The sequence below is a fragment of the Cebus imitator genome, unplaced genomic scaffold (genome assembly GCF_001604975.1).
Source record: "Cebus imitator isolate Cc_AM_T3 unplaced genomic scaffold, Cebus_imitator-1.0 Scaffold79, whole genome shotgun sequence".
In the NCBI taxonomy this organism is placed as follows: domain Eukaryota; kingdom Metazoa; phylum Chordata; class Mammalia; order Primates; family Cebidae; genus Cebus; species Cebus imitator.
In genome coordinates this window covers 148,151-166,273 of record NW_016107394.1, presented here as the reverse complement: position 1 = coordinate 166,273, position 18,123 = coordinate 148,151, and the positions used below count along the sequence as shown (strand labels likewise).

The 18,123-nt window shown below is 34.9% G+C and overlaps 2 protein-coding genes across 2 annotated transcripts; one reads left to right on the top strand and one right to left on the bottom strand.

Moving 5' to 3' along the window:
• Window positions 1-375: 375 nt before the first annotated feature.
• Window positions 376-1,320, bottom strand: LOC108307387 (olfactory receptor 52D1-like). Its single transcript, XM_017532786.1, has one exon. It carries the CDS (start codon window positions 1,318-1,320, stop codon window positions 376-378), a length of 945 nt encoding a protein of 314 aa, XP_017388275.1.
• Window positions 1,321-16,241: 14,921 nt separating this feature from the next.
• Window positions 16,242-17,348, top strand: LOC108307434 (olfactory receptor 51L1-like). Its single transcript, XM_017532802.2, has one exon. It carries the CDS (start codon window positions 16,242-16,244, stop codon window positions 17,199-17,201), a length of 960 nt encoding a protein of 319 aa, XP_017388291.1. The 3' UTR covers window positions 17,202-17,348.
• The last annotated feature ends 775 nt before the right edge of the window (window positions 17,349-18,123 follow it).

Here is an 18,123-nt window from a genome sequence, read left to right as displayed (position 1 = left end):
AAACTTATTAGTAAATGAAATTACGTAGTAGAAATGTTTCATGAGGCAAATACATCAAGAATGAATCCTCTAAATCATATATCTGCTAAGCAAGTTACCTCAGTGCTAACAAATACTTAAAATATTACAAATAAAATATGTAGGGATTCAGGCTACTGGAGAAAAAGCATATGTGTTGTTTTGTATGTGTGTGTTTTTCATTTTAGTAAGTCATGGAGACTTGTTAAGAGATAATTTCGGGTTTTTTTTCCCCAAAACCACCAACTTATTTATTTATTTATTTATTTATTTATTTATTACTATACTTTAAGTTCTGGGATGCATGTGCGGAACGTGTAGGTTTGTTAAATAAATATACACATGCTATGGTGTTTTTTAAAATTTGAGAGAGGTGAAAACGTGGAGGAACCGTTCTCTGATTCTCTTGGTTCTTATGCCATAGATAAGGGGGTTCACCATGGGTGGAACGAGGAGGTAGATGTTAGCCACGAAGATGTGGGTATGAGGAGCCACCCTGTGCCCAAACCTGTGAGTAAGGAAAGAGAAAAAGGCTGGAGTATAGGCCACCACTATCACACACACGTGGGATCCACAAGTGCGCAACGTCTTGAGCTGAGCAGACTTGGATGGAAGACTGAAGACGATATAAAGGATGGCAATGTAGGAGCATATGATTAATATGAAATCTAAACCCCCAGTCAGGAAGGCAGCAGTTAGGCTGTATATTCTGCAGATCCTGGTCTCTGCACAAGCAAGCTTGATCAGAGCCATAAATTCACAGTAAGTGTGAGGGATGATGTTAGTTTCACAGTAGGGAAGCCACCGAAGCATGAATGGCTGAGGACTGAAAACCAAAGCCCCACGGAAAACAATAGCTAGGCCCAAGTTCTTGATGACGTTGTGTGTCAGGATCGTGGAATGTCTCAGAGGATTGCAGATTGCGATGTAGCGGTCAAAGGCCATGGCCAGGATAAACCCTGAGGCCATGCTGCACAATGCGTGAATGAGAAATACTTGCACAAGGCAGGTTTCAAAATATATCTCTCTGTCGTGGAACCAAAAAAGGCTGAGGACTTTGGGCATAGCTGTGGTGGAGATAATTAGGTCTGCAACAGACAGCATACAGAGGAAGAAGTACATGGGCTCATGCAGGTTGGGATCCATTCTGATAATAAATAGAATAGAGAAATTTCCCAGAAGAGCACTCAGGTACACGAGGCAGAAAGGCATTGCTATCCAGGTGTGGATGGCTTCCATTCCTGGAATACCAAGGAGAATAAAGATACTGGGATGGAAATTGGTATTATTTGATGATGGCATGATGAAAACTCCTGACTATATTCAACTGTGAAATGGACATAAATTGTTTCATATTTATTGTTCATTCATATCCTGATGTTGCATTTATTAATTTATATAAAATACTTGACAATGTTTATTGCCCAAAGGGTAATCAGTAAATAGAGCTCAAACTCTAACTTTAGAGGTAAATTTCTAGCAAGATGTAACTGGTGCAAGCAGTAATTAAATTCTCATGATTATTGTAATAAAAGTAATATGAACAAGTAGTTTATAGGACTCAATAAATGCAGAAATGTATTCCATTTCATGAGTCACATGATTCAAACATAAGGTGCTCAATCATGGTTCTGAAGTATTCTGGACCTTTAAAATAAAGAGAAAGTATACATCAAAAATTCAAAATCAGGTGTCATCAGCAGCTGCATTCAGAAGACAAAATAATTGTTTTTGCATTACTCACACAGTTATCATTTCTTTTTAGTGAGAAAACTTGAAATCGACTCTTCCAGCAATTTCCAAAACTATTTAATTATTTAACAAAATGTTGATTTATTTATTATTCAATAATATAGTCATACTATGCTCTCCAATAGACCTCGAACTTCGTATCTTTGGATCCATGTCTCCTCAACCTGCCACTCCTACTGCTGGTAACCACCATTTCACTCTAAACATTTTTCCTCTAAATAGCTCTTCAAGTATTTTTATCCAACAAAAATTGAGCCTGCAATGTTCTAGAGGCTGCAGTAGAAACTTAAGAATTTAGCATATGGAGCTAGGTTCTGCCAAGTTCAGAAGCCCCACCATTAACTTAGAACAGATACACTAAAACAACACTGGTGGAACATTGTACTCTTAAAAGATAAAAAAAAAAAAAAAAAAAAAAAAAAAAAAAAAAAAAAAAAAAAAAAAAAAAAAAAAAAACAATCTGTAGAGAGGAAGTAGACAGCCTGCAAATATAAGAACAATAGTTTTTAATACTAGTACTATAGTATGACCAAAGAGATAATTGAGCAAAAAAGTCCACATCTATCACAACATACATAGAAGATGTATAACTTCAGATAGATAGGCTTCTTAACACCTACTTTAGGTATAGATCAAAGAGTTTAAAAGATTTGATGGTCCTAAAGCCTAAAAGGTGGCATGAAGGAAATATACATATCTAAAATTTGAAAGTTGCTACTACAAAGAATGGACAGTAATATAATGCACTAAATACCTTACTCTTAGTGCTATTTTTTCTTATTTAAAAATTAATGAGATAAGATAATACACAAATAAAAATTATTTGGTAAGAAAATTGAAAATTGTCTCAATATATACAATTCATGGTTTAAATTAAATAATAGTTTTAATTTAGCGAAAAAAAGATAGAAGTTTATATACTAGTACATGAAGGTGTAAGTAAAGCAAACCCACCACAGTGGAGTTAAAAGTTACTCACCAGCATAGCTCTTCAATTAAAGAGTAAATCAAGTTCAAAGGAACAAACGCTTATGAAATCATAAAATAGGACAACACATTGCATCTGCATGGTATAGTTCAAATTATAAGCTTTTGCAATAAAAGTGTAGGTTCCATTGTTTTTATTATGTGTATATTACAAAGAACAATAAATAATTTTTAATTAAAAACTTTTAGAAATGCCAATAATTTCTGAAATAATAGGAGAAAATAAATAATGAAGACAATTAAAATAGTAAATCACAATTAAATCTTAGAAAACTGAAAAGAAAAAAAGAGAGCACCACTTAAAAGAGTGACAAACCTGAAAAAATTCTAAATATTTCAAGGAAAGGTCTAGAGATAAATTAAGCAAACTTAGAAATGAAAACCAATGTATTTAAGAAAAAGTCAACTTCATATTAGGAAATTACTTGATTAAGAAATAATTGATTAGGAAATAATTTCATATTGAGAAATTATTTGATTGAAGAAGTACCTTTGTAGAAGATACGAATCATCCCTTATCATGGCAGGCTCATAAGCTCTTCAGCCAAGAGGACATCCTATGTGCATAGATCTTCTGTCCACATTCATTAACCCTTGGACTCACCTGTTTTTGGTCTTCATTATCTTCTGGAGATTTAGTGACCCAGGTCTGACAAGCAATTAGTTGGAATTCGAGTCTTTTACAGTAGAGTGTAGTAGAGCAAATAAGTCAAGCATCAGGGATTCTATTTGGGACACAGTTATTTGTCCTATTTCCTCAGAAGCCACATGGACACAACACTTTCTTGAAATTTCTCTTTTCCCATTGCTGCTACAGAAACTGAGTATTCTGGATAGAATGAAGGCTGCCTGCTTCTCCTCTCAGCAACAATGATAAACATCTCAGAGACCACATGATGTGCAGGTAGCATTCCTGGGCATACAGAATTGGAAAGGAGAAAACTCACTCACACAGTCATTCTCTCTCTCCTCCCAGATGCTGCTTCTCTCTGTATCAGCCTAGAATTCTTCAACTTTAGTTCCCTGATTAATACCTTAACACAACCTGGCTTACCCTTGAGTCTGTGGTGCATATAAATGCTGTTGTGAGTATTTTACACCTGGGTCTAACCAAAGCAGGGACAAGGGCCTTGACTTTTACAGCCTTTTGTTTTCATTGGCACTAGTATTCCTTAGAAAATGTCTACTGTATAACATGCCTTTGCTAGAGGCAACATCAGATGGAAAAACTATAAAGATACCGAGGAAAAGGGAAACAGTAAACAGAAGTAAGAACTATAGGTTCAAAAAGTATGACAGATGATTCAGTCTCTGAATTGACAGAAATGTTGTAACTGAAAAAGATGTAATAGAAAAACTTACATGTTGTCATTAGATTGAAGAAGTACCTTTGTAGAAGATACTAATCATCACCTCATCATTTTATCACCCCCTACTACCCTAGAGGACTCATTTTAATTCTCCAATGCCATGCTATTTTTCTGATTCTTTTGGCCTTGATGAAGTGCCCAAGGTATCCAGCTCTGTTATTCTAGTGATGAGGGGAGCTGTTGAGATAATCGTGTCACACTTGTCTTTATTATAATCTACTTCATTTTTGGCTAGCATCAACTATATAAATAGTTCTATAACTAGAGCCTCCCAGGAGCCATGACACAGGTGTGCATGGACTCCCTGTGGAGCCCAACATATGCCAGAGTAGAGACTTTTGAACAGAAGGTGTCATCGTGTTCACAGGGTTATCCTCCCATCGTTTTTATTAAAGATTAAAAAAAATCAGAAGGAAACAACAGTTTTTTGTTTTTTTTTAAAGAAAATCTATCTCAGTATAAAAGTCTTTTTGGCCGGGTGCTGTGGCTGACACCTGTAATCCCAGCACTTTGGGAGGCTGAGGGGGGCAGATCACAAGGTCAGGATGTCATGACCAGCCTAGCCAAAATGACAAAACCCTGTCTTTACTGAAAATATAAAAATTAGCCGGGCATAGTGGCACGCACCTGTAATCCCAGCTACTCCAGATGCTGCGGCAGGAGAATCTCCTGAACCTGGGAGGTGGAAGTTGCAGTGAGCGGAGATTTTGCCGCTGCACCTCAGCTTGGGCAAAAGAGCAAGACTCCATCTCAGAAAAAAAAAAAAATCTTTTCATTGAAGACATATTTATTTGTCAAAAATATTTAGTTAACAAAAATATCTCCTCCATTAAATTCTTTTAAAATTTATGATCACATTGGCTTTACATAATTTTTTGACCCTATTTTTGACTTGGCTGAGTATACATAATTCCTGTTTTACTGTGAAAAAGTTTAATGCACTAAATACCTTTCTCTTGGTGCCATAGCTTTAATAATCATAATTTCAGTTTATAAATTATATTAGTAAGTTTATATTCCATTCACTTAGCCATTTTCCAGTTCTTGGATATATGATTTTTTTTCTCCGTTCTACCTACTAGAATAAAAATTGAAGATCAATTATTTATGCAAATGTGGTAGGAACATAATTTAAATAAATGGAAAAACTGACCATTTATTGCTGTGAATATTATCTTGCAAATAGATTTTATGATTTTTATTGCACCACTATATATATATATATATATATATATAAATTTTTCACAATGCTGTATTTATTTACTTAATAGGTATATACGTATATTGACTCTTCTACTGATTAGTTAATAGGTAATATACAGACTGGAAATATAATAAATGAGACAGGCAATGTCTGTGATATTATGAATATTTGCTGTGTTGAAGAAATCAACAATTAAAAAAAGCATAATGTTTCAGGAAATAAAAATTCTTTGATAGAAAACAAGTGGTTGATGTGCTGAGGACTGACCAGAAGTAGAACTTAGAAAAGATAGTCAGAAAATTATTTTTGAGATGATGAAATTTGAATTGAAACTTGAATGGTAAGAATAAGTCAGTCATTCAAAGAACTGAGGAAGGCTATTGGAAGAAAAATATATCAGAAATATGTTGTATAAAAGCCCTGGAAGAAAATCCTTGCTAAGTATTGAGGAAAGAAAAGAAAATTGGAACATGGTATGTAAAGAAGAAGAATGTCAACTGAGATGGTTAAAGAGGGGGCACAGACTAGGTCATTTAGTACCTATAGACCAATGGAAAAAGTCAAAATTCAAGCTAGGTGCAACAGTAAACCATTTTTTCAGCAATCTGTACCTTGATCTAATCTGTAGGGAATTGATGTAAAACATCAAAATTGGAAACAAAGCGAATTCTAAGTATATTTTAACAAACCAGTTTAAGATTATGTCAGGTTTCCTGAGGAAGCTAGTATGTAAATAAAGAAACATGAATCAGTTGTGTGTGTAATTTGTTGTTAAATGTGATAAAATACTTATAAATAACCAAAGGAATCAATAATGAATATAATACCAGGTTTGGGGCAAGAGTAAATAATTTTTGAGTATTGGTATATGCCTGAGAAAACTTAATAATGGTTTGTTTGGATTCAGAATACAGTTGTGGAAATAAAACAAATTATGAGATTTGAGACTTCTTAAAGGCAAGATCAACAGGATTTGCTCTTGGACTAAATGCAGAGGATGAATAAGAGAGAATCAGGGAAGGCAGGTTGTTTCATCTACTTTCTTATATATTTTTTCGTCATCTCCTCTTCCGAACTTCTTTTTTCTCTTCTCTAGATTTATGTTTTTGCACATCTATAGAGCTTTCTTCAATTGATAATATATTTCTATGGCTACGAATTAAGCCTAAATGTTGATAACTTCCAAGTTCATGTCACAATTCATGCTTTATATGCTAAATTGTAGTTTTTCTACCCAGCCAACAACTTGAATATTCCTTTCGATATGTAATAAGAATATCAAATTAAATACTTCTAAAATAGAATTTTTAACTCCAGTGTCCATAATCCTGTTCTTCTCCCAAATTCCCCTTTTTAGTAAGCTTCTGTACAGAAAAAAAAGCCTATTTGCACAATGCAAGAATATAGGATTCAGGCCTGTTTGAAGGTAATCCAAAAGACTTTTTTTTAATTTTTAATTTTTAACTTTTGTGGGTTCATAGAAGGTATACATATTTTGATGCAGGTATGCAATTCATAATGGTCACATCAGGATAAATGAGGCATCCATTATTTTCAAGCATTTATCCTTTCTTAGTGTTACAAGCAATTCAATACTACTCTTTTAGTTACTTTAAAATAAATTATTGTTGACTATAGTTACCCTGTTGTACTACCACATACTAAATTTTATTCATTCCTTCTATGTTATTGTACTCGTTAACCATTCTCACTCCACAACAGATACTTCCCAGCCGCTGATAATCATCATTCAAGTATTGAACTCCATGAGTTAAATTACTTTTATGTTTAGCTCTCACAAATAAATGAGAACATGTAGAGTTTTGTCTTTCTTTGCCTGAATTATTTCATTTGATATGATGGCCTCCAATTCCATCCATTTTGTTGCAAATTACAGGATCTCATTCATCTTGTGGCTGAGTAATATAACCAATTGTATACTTTATTGAGTACTATACACAATTGTTTATATGTACCACATATTTTTTAATCATTTGTCTGTTTTTTTTTCCTCTCTTTGGTTGTTAATATACTTCTAATTATTTGTTCAACATTATGATTGAGGCACACTTTTAGAGACGTTTTCCCAACTTTAATTTTAGTTTCAAGGATATATGTGCAAGTCTGTTACATGGGTAGATTGCATGTCACAGGGGTTTGTTATGTAAATTATTTCGTCACCCAGGTAATCAGCGCAATATTCCATAGATAGTTTTTCAATCCTCTCCCTCCTCCCACACTTTTTAACCCTCAAGTAGATTTCAATGACTACTTCTCCCTTTTTTTGTGTACTTAATATTTAGCTCCCACTTTTAATTTAGAACATGGGGTATTTGGTTTTCTGTTTGATCGTTAATTTGCCTAGGATAATGGTCGCCAGCTCCATCCATGTTGCTGCAAAGAATAAAGCTTGCTACCAGCTCTTTATATGTCTGGTAGAATTCAGCTGTGAATCCAACTGGTCCAGAGCTGTATCCTTTGTCCTTTCTAATTGTGTTTGAATATTGCTCTTTTTTTTCTTTGTTAGTCTAACTAGAAGTCTATCAATCTTACTTATTCTTCCAAATAACAAACTTTTGGTTTTGTTGATCTTTGGTGTATTTTTTCCCACATCTGTTTTAGTCACTTCAGTTCTGATTCTGAATGTTTATATTCTTCTGATAGCTTTGGGGTTGATTTGCTCTTGTTTTTCCAGTTCTTCAAGGCTATGAGGTTTAGTTTGGCTGAATATAAAATTCTTTGTTGAGATTTCTTTTTTTTTCTTTTTTTTTAAAATTTTATTTTATTTTATTTTATTGCATTTTAGGTTTTGAGGTACATGTGAAGAACATGCAAGACTGTTGCATAAGTACACACGTTTCTTTAAAAATGCTAAATATATGTCCCCAATCTGTTCTGGCTTAGAGGTTTCTGCTGAAAGGTCTGCTGTTAGCCTAATGGGATTCCCTTTTAGGTGGCCTGCCCCTTCTTTCCAGCTGCCTTGAATATTTTTTCTTTTGCATTGACCTTATAGAATCTGATGAGTCTTGTATAGTGTTTCACAGGAATTCTCTGCATTTCCTGAATTTGCATGGCAACCTTTCTAGAAAAGTTGAGGGCGTTTTCGTGGGCAAATATATTTTCCAAGTTGCTTACTCTTTCTCCTTCTCTTTCAAGGATGCCAACAAATTATAGATTTGGTTTATATACATAATCCCTACTTATTGGAGGTTTTGTTAATTTTTCAAATTCTTTATTCATTATTTTTGACTGGCTGAGTTAATTTGAATAATTGCCTTTGAACTCTGTGGTTCTTTTCTCAGCTGGTCTATTCTGCTGTTAATTCTTCCAATTGTTTCATGAAATTCTTTTAGTGAGTTTTTCAGCTCTGTCAACTGTTTGGTTCTTAAAATGACTATTTCATTTATTTTTATTCTCTTGAACCATTTTACTGAATCCCTTGGATTCCTCAGAACAGTTTTCAACTTTCTCCTGAATCTTGATGTTCTTCATTACAACTCAGATTCTGAACTTTATGTCATTTTAGCCATTTCATTCTGGTTATGAACCATTGCTCAGAAGGTAATGTGGTCATTTAGAAGTAAGGAGACACTCTGGCTTTTAGAGTTGCCAGAGTTCTTGTACTGGTTCTTTCTAACCTTTGTGAACTGATGTTTCTTTAACTGCGATATAATTTGAGTGTAGTTAGTTGGCTTCATTTCTGGATTTTCTAGAGGGCTGAGGCTTTGTGTAGTGTCTTTATTTGTGGCTGAATTCTTGTTTTTTGTTTCACAGTAGAGTATATTAGCAAAGAGATGAAACACCAGAGGACAGAGACTAGTTATTTTACCATCAATGGCCAGTTACAAAAAAAAAGTATATATATATATATGTACAAACTACCTTATTTTCTTAATCTCAGTTTTGAGACCCAACTTAATTTGTCAAATGATTGAATCATTCAAAATATTCTAGTTTATTTCTGAATATTTCAGTCATTTTAATTTTCTAAATTTATTTAATTATGATTATTATAAAGCCTGACTAAAACTGTATTATGGAATATGCTATATCTATTCTTGTGTTATTTTTTAAAAACTTGGTTTTATGTCATATTTGTTTGTTTCTTTCTCTGTTTGATATATCAGTACTAGATATTTTGTATAAAAATAGAGTAAAAATAATCAGAGGTATAGCATGATATTAGGTAATGTTCTTCTAGTTTCCAGAATTTATATTTACTTCTGACAGGTGACCATCAAAACCAATAATTCAGATCTCTTTAATTAAATAATGAATTTAGATAATTTTGATCTGTGTCAGTCCTTCTGAGAATATGCTTATTTCTGTTTCACTTTTATACCTGATTGCATACATAACTCTGCCAGCCAGCAGAGATAAAATCAAGGTTGTCTTGAGTTTGTCTCAGTTTGGCCTCCCTTAGGCATTCTCAGTTCCTATGGAAATTCTCTCTACCTCAACCTAGGGGACCTGAATTCCCGAAGCCTACAGATCCTACTCCTTATATGGCATGTGTGGCTTGCTTCCCTCAGGCTCCTAGAGCCCCTATACTAGGACCAATAAGAAGCTCCTGTCATCACAGGTATATAAACTGATAACCTTCTAGTCCTTTAGACAACACTATCTCCAACTTGAGCAGCCTAACCAGGAGTAGGAAAGCAAAGCAGTGGAATGAAGTGATGGGTAAAGAGAGGTGGTCTGCCCACTTGAGTAAGTCCAATAGTGGGAGAAGGGCAAAACTTGTGGGAAAGCAACAGCTAATTTGTAAAAAGAAAGAGAGAAAGAAAAGTGAAAAAAAAGTGGGCAAGTGGGCCAAAGGAAATATATTCACTTCAGGCTGAACATAGCGGATTTGGATAAGGGAGAAAATAGAATACATTTTGTAGGAAAAAAAATATGCTACAAAACATAGAACAACAAATGAGATGTGGTTGGCTATCTCAGGCAGTGGAACAAAAAGCACATAGAGTGGTAAGAGGCTTGGACTATTATAGAATAAAGAAAATAATGCCTGTAGTTTGGTGAAAAGGGATAGCAAGGATATATTTTGGGATGATAAATAGTAAAGCTGTCAGAGAGGTATCCTGAGGGATTTGAATATGGGATCAAATGGGGAGGAGGTGGAGGAGTGGCAATAAAATCAGATGTCTACTTCTACCTTTTTTTCCATACATGAGGAAGAGGTGTCTTAGAAGTAATGACAATGCTTTCCTTTTTTTTGAGAGAGCAATAGGAAACAACACATTTTAGTCACAGGCATAGAAATAGGCTGACTTGCCTAAGATTTTAAGATTTACTACTTGCTCTAAAAAACATAGATTCAGGAAAATGATGTAAGAGTGGAAAGAATGAGATGAATTAAGAGACTAATAATATAGTAAAGAGGATGTAAAAGAGTAGAAGTTAATAAATTGAAATACTCTTGACATAAAAACAGAACTCATTGATGAAGCAGATAAATGCTAAAGGATTTGAATAGTTGGGACAATACTTAGTTTTTACATTTGAACTGCATATGAGTTACATTTACCAAGATGCAAATATTAAGATAGTTATTAAGATTTCTATTCAGCCATGTGATATGTACTGGATACTGTTCCTTAAGAAAAGAGTATAGTTATATAAAATAAATAAAACCATAAGTAAGACCTCAGGTGCCCTGAAATTATTTAGAAATTTGGCTGTGAAAGAGTACCTAATAAATACGTAAGAAACAGAGGAGTGAAAGATCATCTAGTAAGATGTTAAGAAAGAACAAAAGCAAGTGCAGTTTCATATATATGTGTGTATATATCTATATATGTGGAAATATATGTAGATATACATGAAGAAATATAGATGGATAGATACAGATACAGATATGGAGAAAGGCATTTTTTAATTACAGAATTGTCAACAATGCCACATACTGCTAAGAGTTTTAATATGAGTGGAGGATCTTGGTGTTTGAGTTTGGTGATGAGAGATAATTGATTTACTTGATTAAAATAGTTGCAGTTTTAGTAGGGTGTTGTATAAGAATCCAGATTAAAGAGAGATGAAGTGAAGGTGAAGAAAAGACAGATTATACCTTCTATTGTGCTCTCACAGTTCTCCTTTTGCATATTTTGAGATATTCCAATTGATCCATAACCCTGACAGGGTGATATTGTTCATTCATCTACTTTCCATTTTTGTTATCAGAAATAGGTATATATAATCCTCATTCCAAGCTCTAGGGTTTCAACTCTCACCGAAGGAGAGTGTCACTGTTTTGAAGGTTCCAGGCTGTGTTAACTTGGAAGCTTTCTACTTTTCCTTTCCTTTTATTTAGCGTTCACTTCATCTTAGCAGGAAGATCTCAATCTTCCAATGTAATTGATAGATGCTGTAAGTTAGAAGACTGTCCCTGTGAATTAAATGAAGTAACAAAATGCAGCTGGTTATGCTCCTTCTCCACCCTAATTCTTTCTGGGTCCCAAAAAGCAAGTGGCTGCAGAGAATCTCACAACTTTTCCCCTTCACTCTTTTCTCTGTCCAGCAAAAACTTTTCTTTCAGGATCAACCTCCTTTGGTTTTCTTCTAGGCCTATCTTTTTGCTGATATACAAAAGAAAAGTGAGAAGACAGAAGATATTCAGGTGAGACGGAGGAATTTGCAAGAGAAGTCAGGAATATTACTCAGAGAAGCCAATCAAAAATGTTCAAAGTCTGAGAGGAAGGGGCTGTTTATGAATTATATTCACCTCTTTAACTTTTGGTATGTGATCAAGGGCCTTCAGACTACAGACTTGAGGCTAGTTCCTGAATACAGTGTTAAAATGTTTCAGTGGAAGATGCAGAAGCTTTCAAAGCAGTGTCTTGGATTTTAATTGTAACTTTCTTTTAGTTTGCTGTCATTTCTAAACCTCAGATTACTCAGTTAAATCATGGCCTCTGTTGATCTCAATAGATACGCTGTGGTTCAAATATAATAATAAATATATAATTTTCAGAAGTCTAAGTGTATTCCTAGATAGTAGGATATTATTGTGACTAATGAATAAAGTTTAGGACTTGGATAATAGGATCTGTTTTTCTTTAATCATGAACAGGCTTCCATTAAAAGTCAAGTAACTCTCAGGAAATAAGTACTGAGTTATGAGACATAAGTCATATGTTGGTAAATCACAGGTCTTTAATTCAGACCAAAGGAGTAATGTGGCTGTGAAACAGGAAGAAAGTGTAGCAGAGTATAATTGATAAGAAAAATAATAATGTTGTTATGAGACCGAAGGAACTGATTTTATTTTTTTAACGTTGCTGTGGAATTAGAGACTGCAAATAATGGTCACTTTATGGTTGTAGCTTCAGTCACTGACAAAGCTAGTCACATGCCTGCGGCAGTCACCTAGGTGAGACAATCGCTAGTCTGTGACATCTGCATTTCCATGAGCAGAACCCCAAAGCTGAAATATTAGTAAAGCTATTATTAAAGTTACGCAGCCTTGGGCAAAGAATCTAAGTCTTAGCCTACTTATCTATAACTTGCCTTTCTCTTGATTTCATAGAGATAATATACACACATATAATTAAGACTTAAACAATTAAAATTGAAAATGAATGGTAGTAAGCATTTTCATACATTATTTCATTTAATTATCTGTATAATATTGTGAGATAGGGTTTATCCTGTTTGAAATTGAAATATAAAAACTTAAGGGGCAAAGGAGCAAGAACCAGAAAAGCAAGAGAATGGCAAAAGAGTGTAGTAATTTTAACAGGCCTCTGGATCACAGCCTAGGGTGAGATAACTCATTCTAATATTCTAGATATGATGGAACTGTGATTTTATTTTCATCTCTCAGAAATGGTTCAAGCCCATGTCAAAATACAGCAGTTTTAGAAAACCAGTTGTGAGTTCCAGTGACAACAAAAGGGAAGCTCCAGGATTAACAAGGTTGATATGGCTCCCAAGTCGATTATATCCATGGAACAAATGTTAATAACTCACTAAATAAAACTCTGGACTTACTGCAGCGTGGGTACATAAAAATGAACCTCGGTGGAGAATAAGAAAGATAACCCAAATCTCAAATACCCAAGGGTGAGTAATGAGGTTAAGTACTACTTACCTTTCGATGCTTGCTTGTGAAGCTCTGGTTCCCATTTAAGTGAGTTTCAGGGCTGATTTATCTACCTCTTTAATTTGTAAACACACTCTCTTTATATTCAATGCTTTGAGGTTTCCAGTTGTATCCTACAATGTTATATCTAAAACGTTTCCAACAAACGTCCTTGTCAGGGAGTTGTAAATGGCTAATACAGAGAAGTCAAGGTCTTGAAAAATCCTTACTTAACATCACACTCAAAACTTGGTGTCAAAGATGAATGTAAAATAAATAAACACAAATACAACCACCAAATATTGATAGAAGGCATAAGAGGGGAGGGAAGAATATCCTGTGAACAACTCAAAATCCAGAATTGATAGAATAAGAGATTAACTGATGACAGCATAATAATTCTAAGATGTCTTAAGGATTCAACAGTAGTTTGTCAAAATGGAGTAATAACTTTGAATATTTTAAAAGTATTTGACAAAGTATTATTTTCCAAGCTGTATGGATAGGTTCTCTGCAAAACAATAAGAATTAAGAAAAAATCTAGTATAGAAACATGAGTTGCTATCTTCTCTGTTATTGTGTGTTTTCTTCCAGCTAGGAGTTCACATTTTTATGGTCTAAAAATGATTACTTGAGATAGCTTTGTGGCAGGTTCTAATTCCAGCACTGGGCAGTCATTCTACCTCACTGGGATCCCTGGCTATGAGAATGTCCATCATTTTATCTCCATTCCCTTCTGTGTGCAATACATAATTGGAACCGTGGGTAACTGCACAATCCTTCACATCATCCATACCAACAGGAGTCTCCATGAGCCTATGCACTACTTCCTGGCCATGCTGTCTCTCACTGACATGGGCATGTCCATCTCCACCCTGCCCACGGTACTGAAAATCTTCTAGTTTGATGCTAGAGAGGTAGAGATGAATGCTTGTGTAGTTCAGATGTATATTTTACTCATACTTTTTCTTTGATGGAGTCAGATGTGCTCCTAGCCATGGCCTTTGACCGGTATGTTGCCATTTGTGATCCTTTGAGATATCCCAGAAAACTTACACCACAATGCGTTATTTACATAGGGGTCTTTATTGTAATCAAATGCTCCCTTGCTTGTCCTGTTGTTGTTGCCCGAATTCCCACATTTTCCTTTTGTCACTCTCATGTTGTCTTCCATTCTTACAGTTTACATCAAGATGTTATATGGTTGGCCTGTGCTGATATTTCTTTCAACATATCATATGGCTTATTTGTTGTAGCATTTTATTGGGGTACAGATTCTCTAGGAATTTTTTTACCTTATGCTTTTATCCTCTGCTCTGTGCTAGGCATTGCATCCAACCAAGGAAAGATGAAAGCCCTGAATACATGTGCTTCCCACATTTGTGCTGTGCTTATTCTGTATGTGCCAATGATAGGACTGTCCTTAGTGCATCGCTTTGCAGAACACTCCTCCCCCATTATCCATATAATCATGGCCGATATTTACCTGTTAGTCCCAGCAGTACTCAACCCAATAATTTATAGTATCAAAACAAAGCACATTTACCAAGGTTTCCTAAGGATATTGTCACTTAAAAGAGTTGGCCTTACTCACACTTAGAGGGCCTATGATTTACTGTTCTCCTCTTTCATATTTTATTTCATAAAATAAGACCATGTAAAATTCTGATTACATGGTCTTATTTTCCAGTGGCAGGTGTAGTTTCTTTTTTTTTTTGCCTTCCATTGTGTACTTGAGAAACTTACACAACATGTGGCAAAGAAGTATGATTGCACTAACTAGAGACAATCCTTTATGTTTGTCATCCTTGATCATATCAAATATAAATTATGTCAAAGTAATTTAAATTACTAATAAAGTAGTTAAAGTACCAGGAGCATTTTGAGGGCATTCGTTGCCAGAGAGGGCAGTACAGATAAATTATTATTCTGGTAGTTTCAGGAAGGGAGATGTAAAGATGGAGATATGAGGGTTTTTTAGTGATAAGGTATAAACAGCCTCTCATTTCTATGGACTAATAGTGCATGGTGAAATTCTTTATTAATTAACTAAATTTCCCTCATGATAGTTATCACTTCTATTGACATAATCAATTCCTAACACAGCCAGTTATTTATTGAATGTATTTCATACAATGGTGCCTGGAGATTGGTAAGATTGGACAACTATCTCCTTCCTTTGTTTTCTTTCTTCCTTTCCTTCATTTCTTGGAGATGACAGACCAAAAACAAATGATATCAGAGTTGATTGTCTGAAGAGACCAGGCTTGTGACATCAGTTGCATAGTTGGGATAGGTTAGTAAGAACAAGAATCATGCTGGCCAATACTTGCCTGAATTCTGAAAAGTACCATGCATGGTATTCTAGCATTGTTAAAGAACCTATCAAGCTTAGGAGATAATAGAATTTAATGTAAATCACCATAAAAGTGCTTATGTAAGACCAATGACCCTAGCCAAGAAAATTCCTAAAGTTAGAAAATTAGAAAAATAAAAATGTAATCTAGAATTTGTGTGTGCTGCTGCTCTGTTTGGGTAATGTCTTTGGAAGAATATCATCCATGTTGAGAGATGATATTGAATGGGTTTTCAGGAGAATGTGGGAAAAAAGATCCTTGTGGCTATAAAGTGGGTGCTTTACTTAACCAACAATATCTAGCAGTGAAATGGAGGAGAACAAATCAGAAATGTGGGGATGGGTAAAAGAATGATCATAGGTAAACACTTAAGTTTTGTTTTCTTTTTTTAATGCAGATTCTGATCTTATTATTTCTTTCCCCATTGAAGAGTGATTGTGGAATTGGATTGTGGTTTAACAATCAACTCCATGTCAACCTCAAATTCCAGCACTACCCTGTCCTCCACATTCTATCTCACAGGTATCCCTGGCTATGAAGAATTTCACCACTGGATTTCCATCCCATTCTGTCTTCTCTACCTTGTTGGAATAATGGGCAATTGCACCATTCTGCATATTGTCTGGACAGACACCAGACTCCATGAGCCCATGTACTACTTCCTGGCCATGCTTTCTCTTACTGACATGGGAATGTCCCTGCCCACAATGATAACACTCTTCAGGGTGTTGTGGTCCATTTCCAAGAAGATTCAGTTCAGTATCTGCGTGGTACAAATGTTTTTCATCCACACTTTCTCCTTCACTGAATCGTCTGTGCTCTTGGCCATGGCCTTGGACCGGTATGTGGCTATCTGTCACCCTCTGCGATATGCAACCATTCTTACCCCAAAACTTATCACCAAGATAGGAATTGCAGCCCTACTCAGGAGTGCTATTGCAATGATTCCACTTCTAGCTCGTCTGGCTTTCTTTCCCTTCTGCCACTCCCACATCCTGTCTCATTCCTATTGTCTACATCAGGACATGATCCGCCTTGCCTGTGCTGACACCAAGTTTAATGTTGTATATGGGTTGGTCCTGGTCACTGTCCTGTGGGGCATGGACTCGCTGGGTATTTTAGTATCTTATGTTTTCATCATTATCTCAGTGTTAAGAATTGCATCCCATGAGGGGAGGCTTAAGGCCCTCAACACATGTGCATCCCATATCTGTGCTGTACTCATTCTATATGTGCCTATGATAGGGCTGTCTATTACCCATCGTTTTGTCAAACACTCCTCCCCGCTTATCCACATCTTCATGGCTCATATGTACTTATTAGTTCCACCTGTGCTCAACCCAATCATCTATAGCGTGAAGACCCAGCAGATCCGTCAAGGAATCCTCCACTTGTTTTTCCTTAAAAAGATCAGTTCTACTGTGAAGTAGGCATGTCCTCAAGACAATAATTGCATCAGTACTAAGGAAGTAAATTCACAGTGATTTTTCTGCTCTAGGTATGTTGGAATGGGTTGTTGACTAAAGACTACTTAGAGAGCAGACGTAGAGTCAACAGGGAATTCACAAGTGAGGTTCTAAAGGACAGGGTTACTGACTAATGGGACTCTACAGTCTAATTTAATATGTGCTTCCTAAATCCTTTTTAATTACAAATGTGACACAGTGGTGCGTTGAAAATCATTTTTATTTATTCTCTCCAATTTCTATTGCCAAACTTTATTCAAGGTCACTAATCCATGAAGTTTTTCTTGAGTGTACCAAACCTATATATTTTTCGCTTTTTGATATTTTATATTTGCCAGGACTTTTACACTACCTTTTTGTTACACAATTGTGGTGTTTGTAATTCTACGTAATCCATCCTTTTTAAAGATCATAAACTATTCCACTGATATAAGAGCATATTATGGCTCACAACAGAAGTTATTATCTCTTACAAGGCATCAGCATCACTTTTTAAATGCTTCCACATGTTTACCCCAATTTGAGGAGGTTTAGTTTTCTCAGGAATAAAAATGGACAACTTCTATATAAATTTTTTCTTTTACTTAATTTTGGAAAAATTTTAATCTTATAGAAAGCTAAGACAGTAATTTTTGAAAGCCCTCAGATATTATCACGTGAAACCAGTGATTGTAATCCCCTGGTTTAAATGTATCTTAATTTAGAATACACCATTTAAATATTTAAAATGTAGCTTACTGAAGAATAGCTACTTAAAAATTTGTAGTAACAATAAACAGATAATATAGAACTCTTTAATTTTGATTTAGAACTCTTTTTGATATACAAAACTATCTTTTCTTATATCTCTGAAATTATCTAGCACATGACTATGCAGAATTGTATA